This window comes from Leucoraja erinacea, chromosome 2 (genome assembly GCF_028641065.1).
Source record: "Leucoraja erinacea ecotype New England chromosome 2, Leri_hhj_1, whole genome shotgun sequence".
Classification (NCBI taxonomy): Eukaryota; Metazoa; Chordata; class Chondrichthyes; order Rajiformes; family Rajidae; genus Leucoraja; species Leucoraja erinaceus.
This window is the reverse complement of record NC_073378.1, coordinates 97,293,190-97,313,691: the sequence shown is the minus strand read 5'-3', so window position 1 is coordinate 97,313,691 and position 20,502 is coordinate 97,293,190. Positions and strand designations below refer to the sequence as shown.

At 40.1% G+C, this 20,502-nt stretch overlaps 1 protein-coding gene across 2 annotated transcripts in view; it reads left to right on the top strand.

Moving 5' to 3' along the window:
- Window positions 1-12,120, top strand: part of LOC129712969 (eIF5-mimic protein 1) — a 61,710-nt gene extending 49,590 nt beyond the window's left edge. For both annotated transcript variants that reach the window (XM_055661787.1, XM_055661793.1), the window contains exons 6-12: window positions 175-310; window positions 1,580-1,689; window positions 5,360-5,530; window positions 6,956-7,102; window positions 7,593-7,731; window positions 8,857-8,979; window positions 11,681-12,120. In XM_055661787.1, coding sequence (XP_055517762.1) covers window positions 175-310; window positions 1,580-1,689; window positions 5,360-5,530; window positions 6,956-7,102; window positions 7,593-7,731; window positions 8,857-8,979; window positions 11,681-11,712 — 858 coding nt within the window. In that variant the 3' untranslated portion in view covers window positions 11,713-12,120. The remainder of the gene's footprint in view (window positions 1-174; window positions 311-1,579; window positions 1,690-5,359; window positions 5,531-6,955; window positions 7,103-7,592; window positions 7,732-8,856; window positions 8,980-11,680) is intronic.
- The last annotated feature ends 8,382 nt before the right edge of the window (window positions 12,121-20,502 follow it).

Sequence of the window (20,502 nt, the reverse complement as noted above, 5' to 3'; positions counted from 1 at the left end):
TGTGTAATAATTGGCTGAGGTTTAGCATGTCCATAGTTGTATTTAAAAGATATCGTTGATTTAAAGTCCAGAAATCATATGATAAAACACTCTGGTCCTTCATGTCTTGTATTATATATCCCATCCTTCGTACCACTATTTATTTTTAAAAGTTATTTTCTTATCTTTCCTCAGCTCTTGCTATTCCTGAAAGCATTTTCGGCATCAGAACAAACCAAGTTGGCAATGCTCACCGGCATCCTGTTAGCCAATGGATCGTTTCCAGCAACAATTTTAACAAGCTTATTTTCTGATAATTTGGTTAAAGAAGGTAATATTTAAAGACGTGTTCAGAAGTTGAGAAAGTAGTTCTTCATGTTAGTATTAACATGACAGTTTGACGAGGACAGCAAATAAACACTTAATATTTGGTGTGGAACAGGACCTGGATGAGTAAAGTCTTTTAAGAGATGCTCAGCTATTTCTGACCACACGTACAGAAATAGATCATCATCCATTGTGTTTCCCTAGATGGAAATATGAGCAGCCAGTTTTGGTTGACCCTGAGCAGCTGAGTGACAGGGACGGGAGTAAAATTAGCTTATGGTGAATTAAGAATCTTAACATTTTCATAACATTTCATTAAAACTTTCTCTCCATTTCAGGTAACCCAAACGAACCCACCCACCACCCCATTCTTCCCATCCACCCTGCCCACACACTTCTTTCCACTACCCCTGTCCTCGTTACTCAATTCTGTTTTGCCGCCTCCACCTCCCCCATACACTACTAGCCCTCCCCAACCTCCCTTCGACTCGCTGTCCCTCAACTCTGGTTGTACATTTGATTCCGCACCTTCCTTCCTTCCTGTCCAGAATCCACCATCTGCACCCTTTGGTCTACTCTATCTCCATGCTTGGTTATTGACTCCACAGCCTCAGTTATAACATGGCGCCAGAGTGTGGCAACTCTTTGCATGCTGGTCCCAGAAGAGGATTTGTTATTACACATTATAATCGCTCCTCTTTTAAGGTTTTATTTCAACAGCAAACCAATTGTTGTACCGTTTATCTTTTACCTGTGCAATTTGGATGGCTTGATTGCGTTCATGTTTAGTCTTTACTTTGCCTGGATAGTACACAAACAAAAGCTTTGCACTGTACCTTGGTATACCTGTAAATAATAAGCTATACTACACTCCCCTGCTTTCTACCTGCTTTCTCCAATTATCTTCCCTCCATCAATCTAATGAAGGGTCCTGTCTCAAATGCTGTCTGTACATTTCGCAGATGCTGCCTGTCCTGCTGAGTTCTTCCAACAATTTGTTTTGTGCTCGGGATTCTTACTACTGCAGTCTTTTTACGATTTTGGTTTACCTAATCATTTCCTCCCAACTCATCGCCCACATGCTGACACAATACAAGTCGAGTTCATTGGATCAGGAACAATTCCTCGTGAAAAAAATAAAGAATGTTTCTTATTATAAACTCAGATGTTCCTTTTTAGAATGTGCTTTTGGATCTGTTTCAAGCTGGCTTGGATATTCCCCGCCTTCTTAGAAAATGTACATTTTAAAAATGTTTATTACTCCATAAAACAGGAATATCTGCATCGTTTGCTGTAAAAGTTTTTAAATCTTGGATGTCAGAAAAGGATGCCAATGCTGTAACCGCATCCCTCAGAAAGGCGAACCTGGACAAGAAGTTGTTGGTGAGCAATTGCACCCATATCTTGCATGTTCAGTTCCTTTAAGTTGCGTTTCTGTAAAATAGAGAAATAAACAGATTAATATTAAATTCAGCAAATTTTAGGGGGCAAGGGTAGATTTGAAGGGAAAAAAAACAAAAAACAGCCTAAAGCAAAAGAAATTTTAAAGGCAACATCAGTTAAGAGACACATGAGCACACAGATGCTGGAGTTTGGAGCAAGAAATAATCTGCTGGAGGAGCTGAGCAGGTCGAACAGCATCTGTGGGGAGGAAAGGAACAGATGATAACCTTGGGTTGAAACCCTGCATCAGGACAGAGGGGACATAGCTGATTATAAAGGATAGGCGAGGTGATGAGACAGGAATCAGAGGCAATTTAGTTTAGTTTCGACCCGAGTCTGCGGCGACCAACGCTCCCCGCACACTTACACTATCCTAACACACTAGGGACAATTTACAGTTACACCAAACCGATTAGCCTACAATTCGGTACTTCTTTAGAGTCGGAGGAAACCGGAGATCCCGGAGAAAACCCACATAGGTCATGGAGAGAACGTACAAACACTGTACAGACAAGGACCTGTCGTCAGGTTTGAATCTACCGCTGCGCTACCATGCCACCCTGTACACAGAGGGGTGAAGGATAACGGGGACATCAAGCCAAAGGTGAAGGAGGATAGACGGGTGGTTCCCATTATCACCTTGCTTACATCACACTCCAGCACCAGCTCATCACACTCCAGCAGCCGTCTCCACCTGCACACCCTCCTCTGCTCCTCACCTAACCCCTACCAACCTGGCTCCATCTGCCTCTCCCTCCTTTTCTCGCCTGATTCCATCCAGTGGCACAGCTGTTCACAGCGTCAGAGACCCAGGTTTGAGCCTGACCTCGGGAGTTGTCTATGTTTTGGAGATTGCACTTCTGGGTGTTCCAGTTCCCTCCCACATCCCAAAGACAGTGGGGCTGTACGTTAATTGGCCTCGCTTTAAAAAAAAAAAAATGTCCCTAATGTGTAAGGAGTGTGAGAGAAATTGGGATAACGTTGAACTGGTGTTAATTGGTAATCAATGGTTGGTGTGGACTTGTGGGCCGAAGGTCCTGTTTCCATGCTGTATCTAAACTATTCATCTGCCTCTGTCTCCCAGCTCCACCACTCCACTTCCCATACCTGGCTCGACTCGCCTATCATCTTTCACCCCTCAACACTAACTCCTGCTCTCTCCTCTTAATACTAGCTCCCACCCTGCTACACTCAGTCCCCATGCAAAATGTTGAAACAAAATGTTGATTGTTCCTTTCACAACCCCCTCCCCCCTCTCCAACATGGGTGCTGCTCAACACATTGAGTTCCTCCAGCAGATTGCCAGTTACACAAGTCATTGACGCCAATATTTTATGTAACACTGGTGAAATGTTTATTTTTATCTATTAGTAGTTGTGTTTGTGAAAACCTTTGATAAGGAAAAACTGTTGACGGATATCTTTTATTATAATCTTAAATTCTCTCATAACTAATTCTCTTATTAGATGACCACATTTTTACCTATTTGAAAGAAGAGAGGATTCAAAAGTAATAAAAGATTTGTTGTAAATTTCTATCAGAAACAAGATATGTCAAACTATCTCTCTCCAGGGGCTTAGCTAATGGGACAGCAAGTAGCTGTACCTTGCAGATCAGAAAGATACCAACTTCAAACAACAGTCATTGCTGAGTTAGCGGTTGGTATCATTGAAGTGTTTCAAAATCTCTGCATTTGAAAGGGGGAATTAAGTATTTGTTTAAACAAGTTCTCCTGAAAATTTTATTTATTTGCACTTACAGTCCCTCCATAATGTTTGGGACAGACCCATCATTTATTTATTTGTCTTTGTACTCCACAATTTGAGATTTGTAATAGAAAAACATCACATGTGGTTAAAGTGCACATTGTCAGATTTTAATAAAGGCCATTTTTATACATCTTGGTTTCACCATGTAGAAAATAACAGCAGGGTTTGTACATATTCCCCCCATTTCAGGGCACCATAATGTTTGGGGCACATGGCTTCACAGGTGTTTGTAATTGCTCAGGTGTGTTGAAATGCCTCCTTAATGCAGGTATAAGAGAGCTCTCAGCACCTAGTATTTCCTCCAGTCTTTCCATTACCTTTGGAAACTTTTATTGCTGTTTATCAACATGAGGACCAAAGTTGTGCCAATGAAAGTCAAATAAACCATTATGAGGCTGAGAAACAAGAATAAAACTGTTAAGAGACATCAGCCAAACCTTAGGTTTACCAAAATCAACTGTTTGGAACATCATTAAGAAGAAAGCACTGGTGAGCTTACTAATCACAAAGAGACTGGCAGGCCTCCACAGCTGATGATAAAATAATTCTCTCTATAATAATAAATAAAAATCCCCAAGCACCTGTCCGACAGATCAGAAACACTCTTCAGATGTGGATTTGTCAATGGCCACTGTCCACAGATGACTTCATGAACAGAAATACAGAGGCTACACTGCAAGATGTAAACCACTGGTTAGCAGCAAAAATAGGATGGCCAGGTTACAGTTTGGCAAGAAGTATTTAAAAGAACAACCACAGTTCTGGAAAAATGTCTTGTGGACAGATGAAATGAAGATTAACATAGAGTGATAGCAAGAGCAAAGTATGGAGGAGAGAAGGAACTGCCCAAGATTCAAAGCATACCACCTAATCTGTGAAACACGGTGGGGGGTGTTATGGCCTGGGCTGGTGTTTGGCTGGTGAAGGTACTGGCTCACGTATCGTCATTGATGATACAACTGCTGATGATAGTAGCATAATGAATTCTGAAGTGTATAGACACATCCTATCCGCTCAAGTTGAAACAAATGCCTCAAAACTCATTGGCCGGTGGTTCATTCTACAGCAAGACAATGATCCCAAGCATATTGCTAAAGCAACAAAGGAGGTTTTCAAAGCTAAAAAAATGGTAAATTCCATACATGCCCAGGCCATAACACCCCCACCGTGTTTCATAGATATGGTATGCTTTGGATCTTGTCCAAGTCAATCACCCGATCTGAACCCAATTGAGCATGCCTTTTATATGCTGAAGAGAAAACTGAAAGGGACTAGCCATCAAAACAAGCGTAAGCTCCAGATGGCTACAATACAGGCCTGGCAGATCATCACCAGAGAAGACACCCAGCAACTGGTGATGTCCATGAATCGCAGGCTTCAAGCAGTCATTGCATGCAAAGGATATGCAACAAAATACTAAACATGACTACTTTCATTTACATGACATTGCTGTGTCCCAAACATTATAGTGCCCTGAAATGGGGGGATTATGTATAAACACTGCTGTAATTTCTACATGGTGAAACCAGAATGTATAAAAATGGCCTTTATTACAATCTGACAATGTGCACTTTAACCACATGTGATTTTATTCTATTACAAATTTCAAATTGTGGAATACAGAGACAAATAAATAAATGATGTGTCTTTGTCCCAAACGTTATGGAGGGCACTGCATATGGCTTAATCTTCATTGTTTAATTGAAGTCTGAAAATAATTGCTACTTAATAATTCAGTTACATTTTAGGTATGCATTAACGTTTATCTAAATTTACACCTCAAATCTTTCACATTTTTGGTGTACTGTGAATAATCTAACTTTGCTATTGTTTCACCACAGGAACTCTTTCCAGCTAATAAACAAAACTTTGAGCATTTTGCTGCATATTTTACTGATGCTGGACTGAAAGAGCTGTCTGACTACCTACGTGTACAACAATCTCTGGGAACTCGCAAAGAACTACAAAAAGATCTGAAAGAAAAACTTTCTCAGGAATGCCCCATCAGGGAGGTATGTTGGATATAATTTGGCTTGAAAACCAAACCAAATTCTAGTTACTGAATAATTGGACTACCTAGAGCAAATATTAATAATAGAATAAAAATTAAAACAATCATTAATTTCAACAATAACTATCGGACATCAATACAAGGTAAAACATCACCAAAAAGAATACCAGATCCCTTTCAAGGAGAATGTTAGCTTTGCATAAAACAAAGTGTTGGGGGATCTTTGCCAGGGATGGAATTGATGTTTCAGGTCAGGACCATTCTTCAAACTGCTTAATTTCAACAAGCACATGATAACGAGTTAACTCTGAGTATCCATGTTATTCACAGTTTTTAGTAGTATTTAAGCAACTTTGTATTTGCTGCTTGTTATTCTAGCTTGGTTGAAGATTCACCTCCAGTATAAAGTTTAGTATGAATCTCGACTGAAGGTTAACCGTTTCCATGCTGCTCCTGTGCATTGTCATTGACCAATAGGGAGTGGAGTATGTTTTCAATGCCCTATCTAGCCTCGTTTGGCTCTTTGAGCTGTGTGCACATTAAACTATATTTCAACACAAATTGCTATCTTGGAAGTTGAATTGTGAAGAGCTAATAATCTTGCTGTCTCCTGCCCATAGTTAATTTGGGAGGTTTGATAAGAATGTTGGGATTGTTGCTGAGCGAGCAGAGGGCTGTGCATTCAGATAGGGTGAGATTTGTGTGGGTGAGGGTTGCAGAGAAGTCAAGATGGTTGATGTTGCACTGGTAATTGGAAAGAAAAAATTGCAAAGGTGATAGAAGGCCAGCAGGGGGGAGTCCACGAGGAGAAAGAGCCTTGGAGGTAAGAGAAGGGGACGTCACAGAGAGGCGAGGACTCCTTGCCAGAGAAATGGGCCCGGTGACGGAAGGAGAGCTCAACATCATGATGGGCTTGGAACTCGTTGAGGTGTAGGCATAGGGGTACAACGGTAAGGCCTCTGCTGAGGACTAACCATGTGCACCAGAAAGGCGTTGGTGGGGGAGGGGGGGGGGGGGGGGGGGGGGGAGATGGTGGAGGATGGTGGAAACCTGACATGGGTATAGTGCTCTTATAACAACAGGGAAAAAGCTACTCCTAATTATGGTGGTATGTGCTTTCAAGCTTTTATTTCTTCTGCTCAATGTGAAAGGGAAGAAGAGACAATGACCAGGGTGGGAAAGGTCCTTGATTATGTTGGCTGCTTTCCTGAGGTTGTGTGAAGTGTCAATGAAGTTGGTGTTGGGGAGGCTGGTCCATGTGATGGACTGAGCCACATCCATAACTCTCTGCAATTTCTTGTGGTCTTTGGCAGAATTTACGCCAAACCAGGCTGTGATGCATCCCAACCTGGCGTGCAGAAATGATGCAGCTACAGTATCTCCAAGTGAACTGAGCTTCATATAAAACTTTTTTTTTTTTTTTTAGATCATCCTGTATGTCAAGGACGAGATGAAGAGAAATGATCTGCCAGAACAGGCTGTAATTGGTCTACTGTGGACCTGTATAATGAATGCTGTTGAATGGAACAAGAAAGAAGAGCTTGTTACAGAACAAGCTTTAAAACATCTTAAGGTATTGATCCACAAGCAAAATACTGAGCACAATAGCTCATTTGGCCATATGTTCACACTTTAAGTTTTAGATGTTTGGTATTGGAACAGTTTTTACATTTACCCATTGAGTAAATGTAAATAGTAAAAATGGGCGTAAATAATTCTCAGAATGCTTTATCAACTTATGCCTATTAGAAGAATCAAAATGGTTTAATTTTCAAGGCCCAAAGCATTGTGTTGCAGGAGAGCGTTTGGGGTAAATATGGAGGCAGTTTTATTATTTTAAACAGTATGGATGAAAAATGTTTATTAGGATAATTACAATTACAGCTCGGAACCAATAGGATCATTGAACACAACCTGATGCACTTTTATTTTATTCTGAACGTGTGAGAAAATCAAATTTTACTTCCAAAAATTATAGAGGTGTATAATGCAATAGTTTGAAAATTGCTGTTATACAGTTCATGCAAGTATAGATAGTTAAAGTGCTTTTTAATATTTTTCAGCAATATGCACCACTTCTTGCAGTATTCAGTACTCAAGGTCAGTCGGAGTTGATCCTACTCCAGAGGATTCAGGAATATTGCTATGACAATATCCACTTTATGAAGACTTTCCAGAAAATTGTTGTTCTATTTTACAAAGGTAAAGAAACTGGCAATTTTTTTATCAAAGGACAATCTAATGGATGAAAGATACTTTATTGTCACATGTGACAAGTTACAGTGATATTCTTTGTTTCGCATACCCATGGTATGTAAAGAGGCACCACTTAAAGGGCACTGACAAAGTTACAATGTATTCCATGTTACACAAACATCTTTGAACACATTCCATTTGTGGTCCCCATTAGTTCAAGGCTGTTCACCCCCACCCGGGTCTAACATTGTTCTCCCTCTCGGCTGGCTCTCCGCCCCCCCCCCCCCCCCCCCCCCCCCCCCCCCCCCCCCGTGCCGGGTTCTCCTTTTCTCTCCCTCATGGTGATTTCCCCCCCCCCCCCCCCCCCCATGCCTGGTCCTCCTTTGTTCTTGGCGGCGGGTCCATCCTCTGGCACCCACGTGGCCCATCGTAGACGGCCAATACCATCCTCGGCCTCAACCCCCGTCCCAACCTCGATCGTTACAATTCCATAGATGAGGTGAATTTTCTACTTTGTTTCATCTAAAGTAATTCCCCAGACGTTTGGTGACACAAGTCTGCAGATGGCATGACCCTTTAAAGCACTGATGTACAGAAGGATCTTGTGGTCCAAGTCCACAACTCCTTGAAAGTGGCAACACCAGTAGATAGAGTGGTGATGAAGGCATATGGTATGCTTGCTTTCATATGTCAGGGCATTAAGTATAAGAGTCAAGAAGTCATGATGCACCTTTATAGTACCTTTGTGAATTGTAAAGCAAGGGCAGAATCTTGCCCCATATATTATATAAGTTGTGCAGTACTCTATACCTCCCTCGCATATCCAGTTTAAGCTATTAAGTCACCTGTACTTAATGCTCCTAACAAAATTAGTCCTTGTGTGATATGGCAACAAAATTATGACAACAGTGTCAGCAAGAGTTATGGAAAATGTAGTGGAGATAGATCAGTCCAATGCAGGGTGTATAACCTAAAAAAAGACATTACACATCTGCCGTTCATGAGGGAGAGATGATCAGGTTGTCATGGAATACCATCATCAGGAAAAGCAATAGCTTTTTGCTGTGCTACAATTTGTATGCTATTAGATTTTTTTAAATGTTGACCTTCTGATAACTGGTTCAATTTCAGCTGATGTTCTGAGTGAAGAAGCCATCCTAAAATGGTATAAGGAAGCACATGTTGCAAAGGGCAAAAGCGTCTTTCTTGACCAGATGAAGAAATTTGTCGAGTGGCTACAAAACGCTGAGGAAGGTAGTATTATACTATATAATTGATTTTATTACAATAGCTTTAAGATTCAAGATTCAATTTAATTGTCACATGAACCAATTAAGGTACAGTGACATTTGAATTACCGTACAGCCATATACTAAATAAAAAGCAAAAATACACATAGCACATAAAATAAAGTTTAACATAAACATCCACCACAGTGAAATCAACATTCCTCACTGTGATGGAAGGCAATAAAGTTCAGTCATCTTCCTTCCTTTGTTCACAAGACATTCAGAGGTGCCTCTAAACTGGCTGCCGAGTCCACGCTTGGTCTCACTGATAAAGAAGATATTTAGTTGAGAGCGGGGCAGGGTGAGCAGTATTGAGTTTCAACATGACAGACATGAAAGAGAGGGTTATGGAAGGAGTTGCATTAATGATCAGAGAATGGCATGGTTGTACTCAGAAACTACATACTGGAGAGCTTATCCACAGAAACAATATAGATAGAACTCAAAAATAAGAAAGATGCAGCCCCTCTTGAGTTAAACTGTCAGTCTCCCAATAGCCAGCTGGCGAGGAACAGGTGGGTAGGCAGATTTTGGAAAAATGCTGAAGCAGCAGGGATGTCGCACTGGGTGAGTTTAATTTCCCCCGAGCCTTCCTTGGTGCATGTGGCTTAGATGGGGCAGAGTTTATTAGGGGCATCCAGGAGGATTTCTTGAAACAGTATGTAGATTGTTCAACCAGGGAAAGGACCAAACTGGACCTTGTGTTAGGAAATAATCCTGGCCAGATGATTGGGATATCAGTGGGAAAGCATATTAGGAACAGGGATCAAAATTGCTGAAACTTTAAGATTTTATGGATAAGGACACATTTGGACCCTGTGGGCGAAGGTGAGTGGAATCCTCAATTGGGGGAAGGCAAATTACTTAATGAACGGGCAGTGTTTAGGGAGAGTATATTGGGAGCACCCATCGCTGGCCACTTAATGGTGAAACTTTACAGGGTTGTTTAAATGCCAGATAATCTGAATGATCTGACATATTCCAGTGAGGAAAACAAAGCTGGAATGGAAATTGGATTTGATCTTATTCTAATTGAATGGCAAAGCTGCTTGAAGAGCTGAATGGTCAGCTCTTATTTTGTTCTTGTATTGAAAGTATATTCTTGCAGGAAAACGAGAGAATTTTGTAGTGTGAACATGTAAAAAAATGTACAAGACTTGAATCTTTAATTTCTGCGCATTGTGGCAATCTTATAATGGTGAATTGGTATCTCAAATAATATTGCTTCAGGGTGGAGAAATCCAGGGAGAGTATATTTCTCCCATGTAATGAAATATTACTTCATAGAAGGTTTGATCTGTGACTACTAAAATTCTTTGCTGGTAAATGGTTTATTTTAAGTTATTGCAGCCACTCGGGAGCCTGTGAGTGTGAGTTCATTAACTGCTGCCACCACATGCTGTTGTGTATCACACAATTAAAAAGATTGTAAACTATATTACTGACCTTAAAAGATAATGCTACCCTAATTAAAATGTGAGATGTTTTTGGATAAGTATGTGAGTCGATTGTTTTGGTTTGCCAAATGTCAATGGTCGAAAAGCCATTTATTTGCTCAAATAAAAGCCATTGATACTATCCTGTTTATATTCAGAAACGCACTGTGAGTCAGGCAGTAATTGTGGGACAAACCAGTAAATGAATCTTTTAGTCATGGACTCACTGCCAAATGTGATGGATGGGACAATGGATGGCATTTAAAAAGAAGCAGTAAAACACAAAACATAAATGTACAAAAATACAGACCATGAACACACATAAAGGAGGCCAGGGAAAGGCAAAAGTGGGAAAAAGAAAGTGAAGCAGGAGTCTGGAAAAATCTTATTTAAATTAAAACACGTTGCACTTTTGTATATTTAACATTCAGTTGTATTCTATTGCTCTGTTGCCACAATGCACAAGAACTTTTAAACTGTTGCTTGGTACATTCTTTATTGCAAATGTTTAAATTCAAATAATGTGATACTTTATTTTATTCTGTTCATACTTCAGTGCCATTTACTGTGCTTATCTAAAATTGTTTAAACAATTCACTGTTTTAGCACAAAATATTATAGTTGTCAACATGGACTGTTTGTATTTAACATAAGGCATGTGTTAGAGAAAGTTATACCAAATTATAGCTCAAGATATCTTGTCTTAAAGTTAGGCAATGACCTAGAAAGATCCTCAGTACATTTAAGTGCTGGAAGCAATTTAATGTTAATTAACATCTTGCATGTTTGTGGTAGAAGTAATTGCATCTCCTGTGTGACAGTAAACAAGTTCATTTTACCTAAAAATTGATCTCATTGGAATAAAAACTTACTGAGCAGACACGCCAAGATCTTGAAATGTAATTGCACATGGCAGTACATGTACAATTCATCTACTTAATCTCATTAAATACGCTCAGGAAATACGATTGACTTTAAGAATTTATTTCTTTATAATTTTGTGAAATCTGGTAAAGCTTTTTTATAGAGCAATAAAGTACCATTACAATTCCAGAGAGAAGGAAAACTGCAAAAAAGTACCGATGAACTTGAAATGTTGAATGTAGTTCTTGCTTCAACTTCCCGTTGTTAATATTTCTAAATAATAACAGTGGAAATAGGATTTGGAAAGCAGTAATCAAATCACTATCAGTAGATGTATTTTTTTTTAACTGTGACTTTATTTTCTAGAATCTGAATCGGAAGAAGGTGAAGAGGATTAACTCAACCAACGATATTGTGTAGTTTGTGGGGGTCTGCCCCCTCACATGTAAGATTGCAATAGAAGAGATTGTGCTTTCACATTAAATGGAAACCTTGAGATAGCTTTGTTTTGTGTAGAAGATAGGCTTATACCTGATGTGAAAAAACCCGAGCCGTGAGGCACGACTTGTTTCTGTGGGCCTATACCCTTGGGGCGCTGTGCTATAACTGAGTAAAGCTATTTAAAAGGGAGCCTTGTAGCCAAAAGTAAAGTAACATTGACTCCTTTTATTAGCATTTTTTTTTTTCAATTGCATTGCTTATCTATTGTAACCATAGTTTTGTTAATCTTTGTAGCCTAATAAAAGTTTTGTGGATGTGTAATTTGACACGAGATTTTTTGAATAAATGTTTTTGTACTTTAAAAATTATGAATCGGGAGACCCTTCACTTTCTAATACATTGTGACGTATGGGTTTCTTTAATTTTCGTGTACTGATTAAGAAATATTGTTTTACTGAGCAGCCAACCAATGATGGAAAACATTCAGATCAGCACTCTCTTAAGAGGGCAAATACTATGTGCGAAGTTTCTGGGAAAATCTGGATGCTCAGATTCTGAGAATAGGACTCGGATATAATGCACAGCAGTTCATTTTGCTTCAGAATTAGTGGGGCAGCAGTAGAGTTGCTGCCTTACAGCACCAGAGACACTGGTTCAATCGTGACTACAGGTGCTGTTTGTATTGGGTTTGTACGTTCACCCGTGACCTGCGTGGGTTTTCTCCGGGTGCTCCGGTTTCCTCCCACAATACAAAGACCTACAGGATTTAAGGCTAATTGACCTGGTAATATTCTCAATTGTCCCTCGTGTGTAGGATAGTGCTAGTGTGTTGGGATTGTTGGGCGGCCTGGACTCTGTGGGCCGAAGGGCCAGTTTCCATGCTGTATCTCTAAACTAAACTAATTAGAGCACCATTGGAGATAAATGTGGTGTATGCTGCATAGTAGGTGCTGGCTCAGTAAATTACCCAATATTTTCCTAGGTATTCCCTTGGCACTAACCCTGTAATGAGTCAGCTGCTCTCAATGTAGCCTCTCTGGTAACCTGGTGTGTTGGCCCTTTCTAGGTTGCGAGAGTGTGCTAATTAGTAAAATGCTAGTTAATCAAGCTTTTACTGTGCAGTGCTGCATAGTTCTCTATCAATCCAATAAAGTGTATCAGATTCACAGATTTGGATCTCAATCCCATTTTTGCATTACAGCAAATTTGTATCCGATATTTCCATGCAAGAGAAACCATGCAGCACTGTTATTAATAAATTGACTAGCAGATAACACAGCAGCACTGTTGGTAGATGAAATGTGTAGGAAGGAACTGCAGATTTAAACCAAAGATAGATACAAAAAGCTGGAGTAACCCAGCGGGACAGGCAGCATCTCTGGAGAAGGATTGGGTGACATAGAAACATAGAAATTAGGTGCAGGAGTAGGCCATTCGGCCCTTCGAGCCTGCACTGCCATTCAATATGATCATGGCTGATCATCCAACTCAGTATCCCGTACCTGCCTTCTCTCCATACCCCTGATTCCCTTAGCCACAAGGGCCACATCTAACTCCCTCTTAAATATAGCCAATGAACTGGCCTCAACTACCCTCTGTGGCAGAGAGTTCCAGTGACATTTAGGGTCAAGACCCTTCAGTCTGAAGAAGGGACTCGACCTGAAACGTCACCCGTTCCTTCTCTTCAGAGATGCTGCCTGTCCCGCTGGGTTACTCCAGCCCTTTGGGTCTATCACTGTTAGTACATCAGGACATTGGCCCGAGAAGGGTTCCTCTACCTGTGGTCGCTGTTACAGGCCATGTTATTCAAAGGCAGAAGAGGATGCCCCATTTTTCTCACCTAGCTTTTGAAATGTTATCAGCTGGAAGGAAGGTGCTCAATACCTACAACTGTCAGAAGGGGCTGGGAAAAGGTGGCATTGAAATTGACAGGGGGGTGGGTATTCTTGGATCCTTGTCAGCAGAAATAGCGTGACCTGAGGAGTTACATTAAGTGGAGAAAAAGAACAGGCAATGTTTCGTGTTGAGACCCTTCTTCAGACCAAGCTTGACCCGAAATGTCAACTATTCCTTTTCTCCAATGTTGCTGCCTGACCCGCTGAGTTACTCCAGCATGTTGTGTCTTCGGTGTGAACCAGCATCTGCAGTTCCTTCCTGCGTAAGATACACTAAGTAATAGCTGAAATGTGCTGCCTTTAGTTAAAATGTTCAGCTACCTTAAACAGCATTTTGCATATATTCACAATCGGAATCAAACAGCCTCACATTGTCAAGTTGACAGTGGTCAATTCAGATGTAAAATCTACAACATAGGAGAGACATTGATTTTCCACTGTAAAGTACTGGTAATGACAATGCTCCACAAAATGTTATGGGCTCATCAACCCAATTGGAAAATAAGATAAAGTACAAAGGAGAAATTTAAGCATTTTGAGAAGCTATGAAGAAAGGATTATATACATAAAATAAAATGGGTAATTAGAGATGGAAGGAAATTTGTTCTTGAAGGTTGATGGGCAAGTTAATTTTTTGGTTTTGTTAAGTGTATAGGAGTGGATTTAGAACAATGAAAGTGAAAGATGTGAACAATTGGATTGAAGAAAGGAATTGCTGCTGAGCATATTGGGTATGGATGAGATATCGAAGGATTACTGGTGCATATTCTCATTTCAGAAAGCAATAAATCGGGCAATTAAGCCGAAAAGCTTAAATAATGTTCCAGCCTTTAAATTAAACTCAACCCAGATTGGCAGAAATTGGCAGACGGGAGAAATGATGAAAATCAGACCCTCCCAATAAACAAGCCATATTTGCACTTAAGATATTGAAGTCTCGCCCAACCCTACCCACCTCAAACCCATCCATTTCTAATCTCAGCAAGCAATGTCCACACCAGTGTTTTTTCCGTGACTGTATTTGCCTGTATGGCATACCAGCGCCTCTAAAGCGTTTAAACACTAGATTTGCACATTTGTAATATTACAAAAAGATTACCAAAGCTTAAAAAATATATATATATGAATGAAATTATGTGATCAGGCCCTGAACAGCTTAAGCAGTTGATAGAACAATGATTCAACATAGACACCAACAACACAGAACAATATTACAGCCAACCTTTTGCCTACAAAAAAGGCAGTGGTCTATATATATATATATATTATATATGTATCTATATCTATCTATCTATGTTGAAATCTCATCGCCCCCTTTGATTTCACCTTGCAACTGATGTGCCAGCCTGACTCAAGATTAGAACATTCCTACAGCTGTTGTCAATTTGATAAACTATTTTGCAAACAATCATTTCTGAAAACATCCATTGCTCATTCCTCTTGTAGAATTGCAGAGGGATGTTTTTATTAAAGGAATTTTGCTATGTTATACGTGTGTATTTTAGAAAAAAATGGTCAAGTGCATTATTAATAACTTAAAACATGGTGCTAAAAGGAAATGATGGAGCAAAGGAGAGGAAGTTCAATAGGAAATTGACCAATAGGTAGAAAACAGCAAGAAGAAATTTAATGAATCTTGTAGTGGTGATCACAAAATCAGTGTTGGGATCAATGTTAGCATTATTTAATTAAGAGGAGTAACGAAGGAGCTAAATTTAAGAGTAGTTCATGGCAGGAGAGGTCAGACCTGTGAAATGGTCTTCCTTTGCAATATTGGATGTCAGGGACACTCCAGTGTTTGGGGCAAACAAGTGCAGCAAGTGTGTCCAACTGCAGCTACTGAAGGGTGACAATACAGAAGTTTACAAAATGATGAGGGATGTAGAAAAGGTATTTTTCCCAAGGCTGGGAAGTCTGCTCGAGCATGCATTTAAGGATAAGGATTTAAAGGGGACCCAAATTGGAGGTTAATCATAGAAAGAGTGGTGGGTAAATGGAGCAGGTTGCCAGAGGAAGTGGTGTAGGAATGTGCAATTATAAACTTTAAAAGCCATTTGATCAGCTACAAAGATAGGTAAGATTTATTATGAGTATGGGCCAAATGCTGACAAATGATATTAGAAAACTTTGTTGGCATGTTTGAGTTGAGGTGAAGGGGCAGTTTCTGTGCTGTATAACTGATTGACGCTTTGGAATAACATCCAAGCAAGTGTAGAAATATGTGGCATGAGCACAAAGTGTACAAATATGTACATATAAGGAGGTCAAAATTAGAGAAACCGAAGAATGAGATAAATTCAAAAAGCAAAGAAAGACAAAATAAATTAAATAAAAAATTGTGAAAATAAATAATGACGCAAACTGGTGAGGATTTTCTAATGGACAGGGAAAGTTTGTTTAATAATATAGGGAATGATGCTGGGGACCAATGTTCTCCCGGAAATAGTTATGGAAAACAAAGAAATGGTAGAGGAGATAATCACCTCAAAACACAAATTGCTGGAGGAACAATGGATCAGGCAGCATCTGTGGAGAGAAATGGACAATTAACATTTTAGGTTGGGACCCTTCTTCATGATTGGAGTTGAGGTTAGATAGCTAGTAGTAGGAGTTGAAGTGAATGGGGTGGGGCAAGAACTGGCAAGTGATGGGTGGATCGGGTAAGGAGCGGTTGGCTTGGCAGATGAGTCAGGTGGGGAAGAGAAGGTGGAGATAATAAGTAAGGTTGGAGACGATAAGTGTCGAAGTCAATGGACCACAGAGGGTGGAATCTGATTGGAAAGGAAGGTGGGAAGCGAAATGTAGAATCAGAGGGAGCAATGCTAGATTGATGAGATCTGAGGGGGTGGGGGACAAAGAGTGGGTAGGGGTGGCTGATGGGCAGGGGGAAGAGACAATAAGTACAGGAGTAAGCCATTCGGCCCTTCGAGCCAGCACCGCCATTCAATGTGATCATGGCTGATCATCCCCTATCAATACCCCGTTCCTGCCTTCTCCCGATATCCCCTGACTCCGCTATTTTTAAGAGCCCTATCTAGCTCTCTCTTGAAAGTATCCAGAGAACCTGCCTCCACCGCCCTCTGAGGCAGAGAATTCCACAGACTCACCACTCTGTGAGAAAAAGTGTTTCCTCGTCTCCGTTCTAAATGGCTTACCCCTTATTTTTTAACTGTGGCCCCTGGTTCTGGACTCCCCCAACATCGGGAACATGTTTCCTGCCTCTAGCGTGTCCAAGCCCTTAACAATATTATATGTTTCAATGAGATCCCCTCTCATCCTTCGAAACTCCAGAGTGTACAAGCCGAGGGACAATTAAAAAAAAAATTGTACCAAGCCAATTAACCTACAAATGTGTATGTCTTTGTAGTGTGGGAGGAAACCAATGATCTCAGAGAAAACCCGTGCGGTTATGGGGAGAACATACAAACTCTGTACAGACAGCACCCATAGTCGGGATGGAATCCGTATCTCTGGTAACTCTACCTCTGCGCCATGCAGTCTTCACATGTACAGTACAATGCAGAGATCGTGAAAATACTGTCAGCAATGCAGTGACACTCCACAAAACATGCTTTAGAAGTTCTTTCTAATGGAAATCCTCTCCAAATCCACTAATCTGTCAAGATCATAGATATTTTATGCACAATCCCCTCTGTAAAACAAACCCTTGAAAAATGTAAGTATTGTTGAAAGTGTAACCAATTGTTTAAAGATATACAATTGTTCCTGAACATCTTCCTTACTCTGTAAAATTAATTTCACATGTGGTTCTACATTCTTATATTTCATATATGTGAAACATCAACATTTTCCATTTCTGTTTTGTATAATTTTAAACTTCCATCATGTTTTAAAGTTTGAATTTTCAATTTCTTCCTTGCCCATTATTTATTTCCATCTCTGGAACTATAATAATTGGATCATGATACCTGTTGGACACTTCTTTATTTGCCATCTGTGACAATTCATCATTGTGATTGTTCGATCTGCCAACTTTTTGCTTTGTGCCAAAGATCCCCTATCACTAACATCAGACTCAAATTATAGTCAGGAAGCAGGGAATCAATGTAACATAGACCGTTCAATCTGTGAAGGCAGTTTTCTACAAGATCTGTAGTGCACAGAACATCACTAAGAGCAATTATGAAATTAGTTTTTCGAAGTAAGAAATATATTCAGCAACAATAGTGCATCTTTAAACAATGTTGCCTTTCAAAAAAGTTTACATATTTCAACATCTCTAAGCTGCTGATGGCAGAATACGGGTTCCAGAGTTTCATCGTTATCGATCTGGATGACATGTTACTGCCATCCAGTGTGTATAAAATGCATTGCATGAAACATCAACAACATCCATTCCCTTGGTAAAGCACCTTTACCAAAAGAAACAGGTTGATGGGTTTCATAATGAAACATAGAACATTTGTACATGGAAAGGTATATAAATAAGAAAAGTTCAGGACATCACCCCCTTGGCTCCATAATCTCATCCCTATTGCCCCCTACCCCACCCTTTCAAAAGCTTTATTCAGAATATCAGTATGTATGGTCCACTAAGGAAGATAATAACACGACAAAATTCAAAACAGTAACCATTAATGGCATATTTATTCAAAATCCAATTACAACTCTTTAATTAATTTAACAAAATTGATGAACTTGATCCAGTGATACCAGCTTTTCAAATTCATTTAGCAAGAGTCTTAGATACCACATTAAATGATGCCAGTTTCACGACTTTGAATCATTCCAGGAAACATCAATTGGCAAAACAGTGCACACTTTTCATGGAGCACAGAAGAACAATGTTCCCGTAAGCATGTCAAATACATACTGAAAGCTCCCTTGTTCAATTCTGCGCCCACCTCCAAAACTCCCCACTGCCCCCTTGCCTCTAGTGCCCCATTAGGTAATCCTACAGCCCCAAGGGGTGGTATCACCCACTTTGGCAATTTGATTTAGAGGGATATGGACCAAACCAAGACAGGTGCGAATAGTGTAATGGGGCATCATAGTCAGTTGGGTTAAAGAGCCTGCTGCATGACTCTGTCTCCATAACATAGTACAGCTTAGGAAAGGGCCTTTTGGCCCACAATGTCCATGCCAAACATGATGCAAAGTTAGTCTAATCTCCTCTGTTTGCATGAGATTTATTATCCATCTTTTCCATGCATACTCTTGTGCCTATCTAAAAGCCTCTTAAATGTCCCTATCATACCGGGATAACAGCTGGGAAGAAACTGCCCCTGTCACTTAGAATTCTAGCCCTGCAGTTTCCCTCCAAGAATAACTTTGTTTTTTTTTTCCAAATTTATGATCAGTCCAAAGAAGGGTTTCGACCAGAAACATTGTCTTTTTCCTTCGGTCAATAGATGCTGCTTCATCCGCTGAGACTCTCCAGCATTTTTGTCTACCTTCGATTTTCCAGCATCTGCAGTTATGTTTTAAACATGATCAGTTCTTCCTCTCCTTTTTACAATCTCTTTCTATTCCCTTCTATGTTGTTGCTTGCTTTTTCTCATGTTCTGTTATTTTTCTTTTACTTTTCCTTTGAACGTTTATTAAACACTACTTACTTCACAGATACAGCATGGAAACTTCCAGTCCAAGTTGACCGGCGATCACCCTGTACATGACATAAGCACTATCCTACACAGTAGGGACAATTTACAATTTACCGAACTCAATTAACCTAAAAACCTGAATGTTTTTGTAGTGTGGGAGGAAACCAGAGCACCCTGAGAAAATCCACATGGTCACATAGACAACGTACAAACTCTGTACAGACAGCACTCGTGGTCAGGATCAAACCTTGGTCTGTGACGCTATGAGGCATGAACTCTACCGTTGCGCCACTGTGCTGCCCACTGTTCTGCTATCAATCTTTCCATCACACATTGCACTCAGGACTTCGACTCTTGGGAGCTACTCTGCTGATGGAAACAAAATTTGGACCGTTGGGACAGGGCAGGCAAACTGAAGCAAGCAAATACAGAACTTCCACACTGCAGTACACATCTGCAGAAATACAAAACATTATATCATTTCCCTGCTGAATCTGTGCTATGTTTATTTTTGGAAGAAGCTGTTCAAACATATAATATCTAATACATTTAGTCAACTTTCATTGATAAGACTAAGGAGCAAGCTTATGTTTCTGAGAAGCACATTTGATGTCATTAAAGCAGTGATTTTTATGTATGGGGAGCCGTGGGGGATGGAAGGGTGCTGGGAGAGGAGTGATTGTGTTTTTAGATGGTAAGGAAGGAAACTAATTCTAGGTATTGATTTTGGAAAAAAAATGGAATTCATTATATTAAATATAACGTAAAAATTATTTTCTATGGTCGATTGTAAGGAGAAGGTTGATGGGCAAGACATAATGGTCTTGATTGCACACCATTGATGAGCCAGGAAATCAGGAACCAGATCCATAGTGCCATGAAAGTAGCAACACAAGCAGATAGAGTGGTAAAGAAGGTGTATGCTTGCCTCCATTGGTTGGGGCATTGAGTATGAGTTAATAAATCGTGATGCAGCTCTATGAGGCTTTGGTTCAGCTACCTTTGGAGTATTGTGTACAGTTCTGGTCACAGGGTAGAAATGCCAAAGAGTAGAGGACATAAATTTAAGGTGAGAGGAGCAAAGTTTAAAGGATAAATACCGGACAAGTTTTTTTTTACACAGAGGAAGGTAGATGCCTGGAAATCGCAGCTGGTGATGGTGGTGGGAGAAAATATGATCATGGCGTTTAAAAGGCTTTTAGATATGCATTATATATGCAGGGAATAGAGGGATATGGATCATATGCAGGCAGATGAGATTAGTTTATTGACATCATGCTCAGCATAG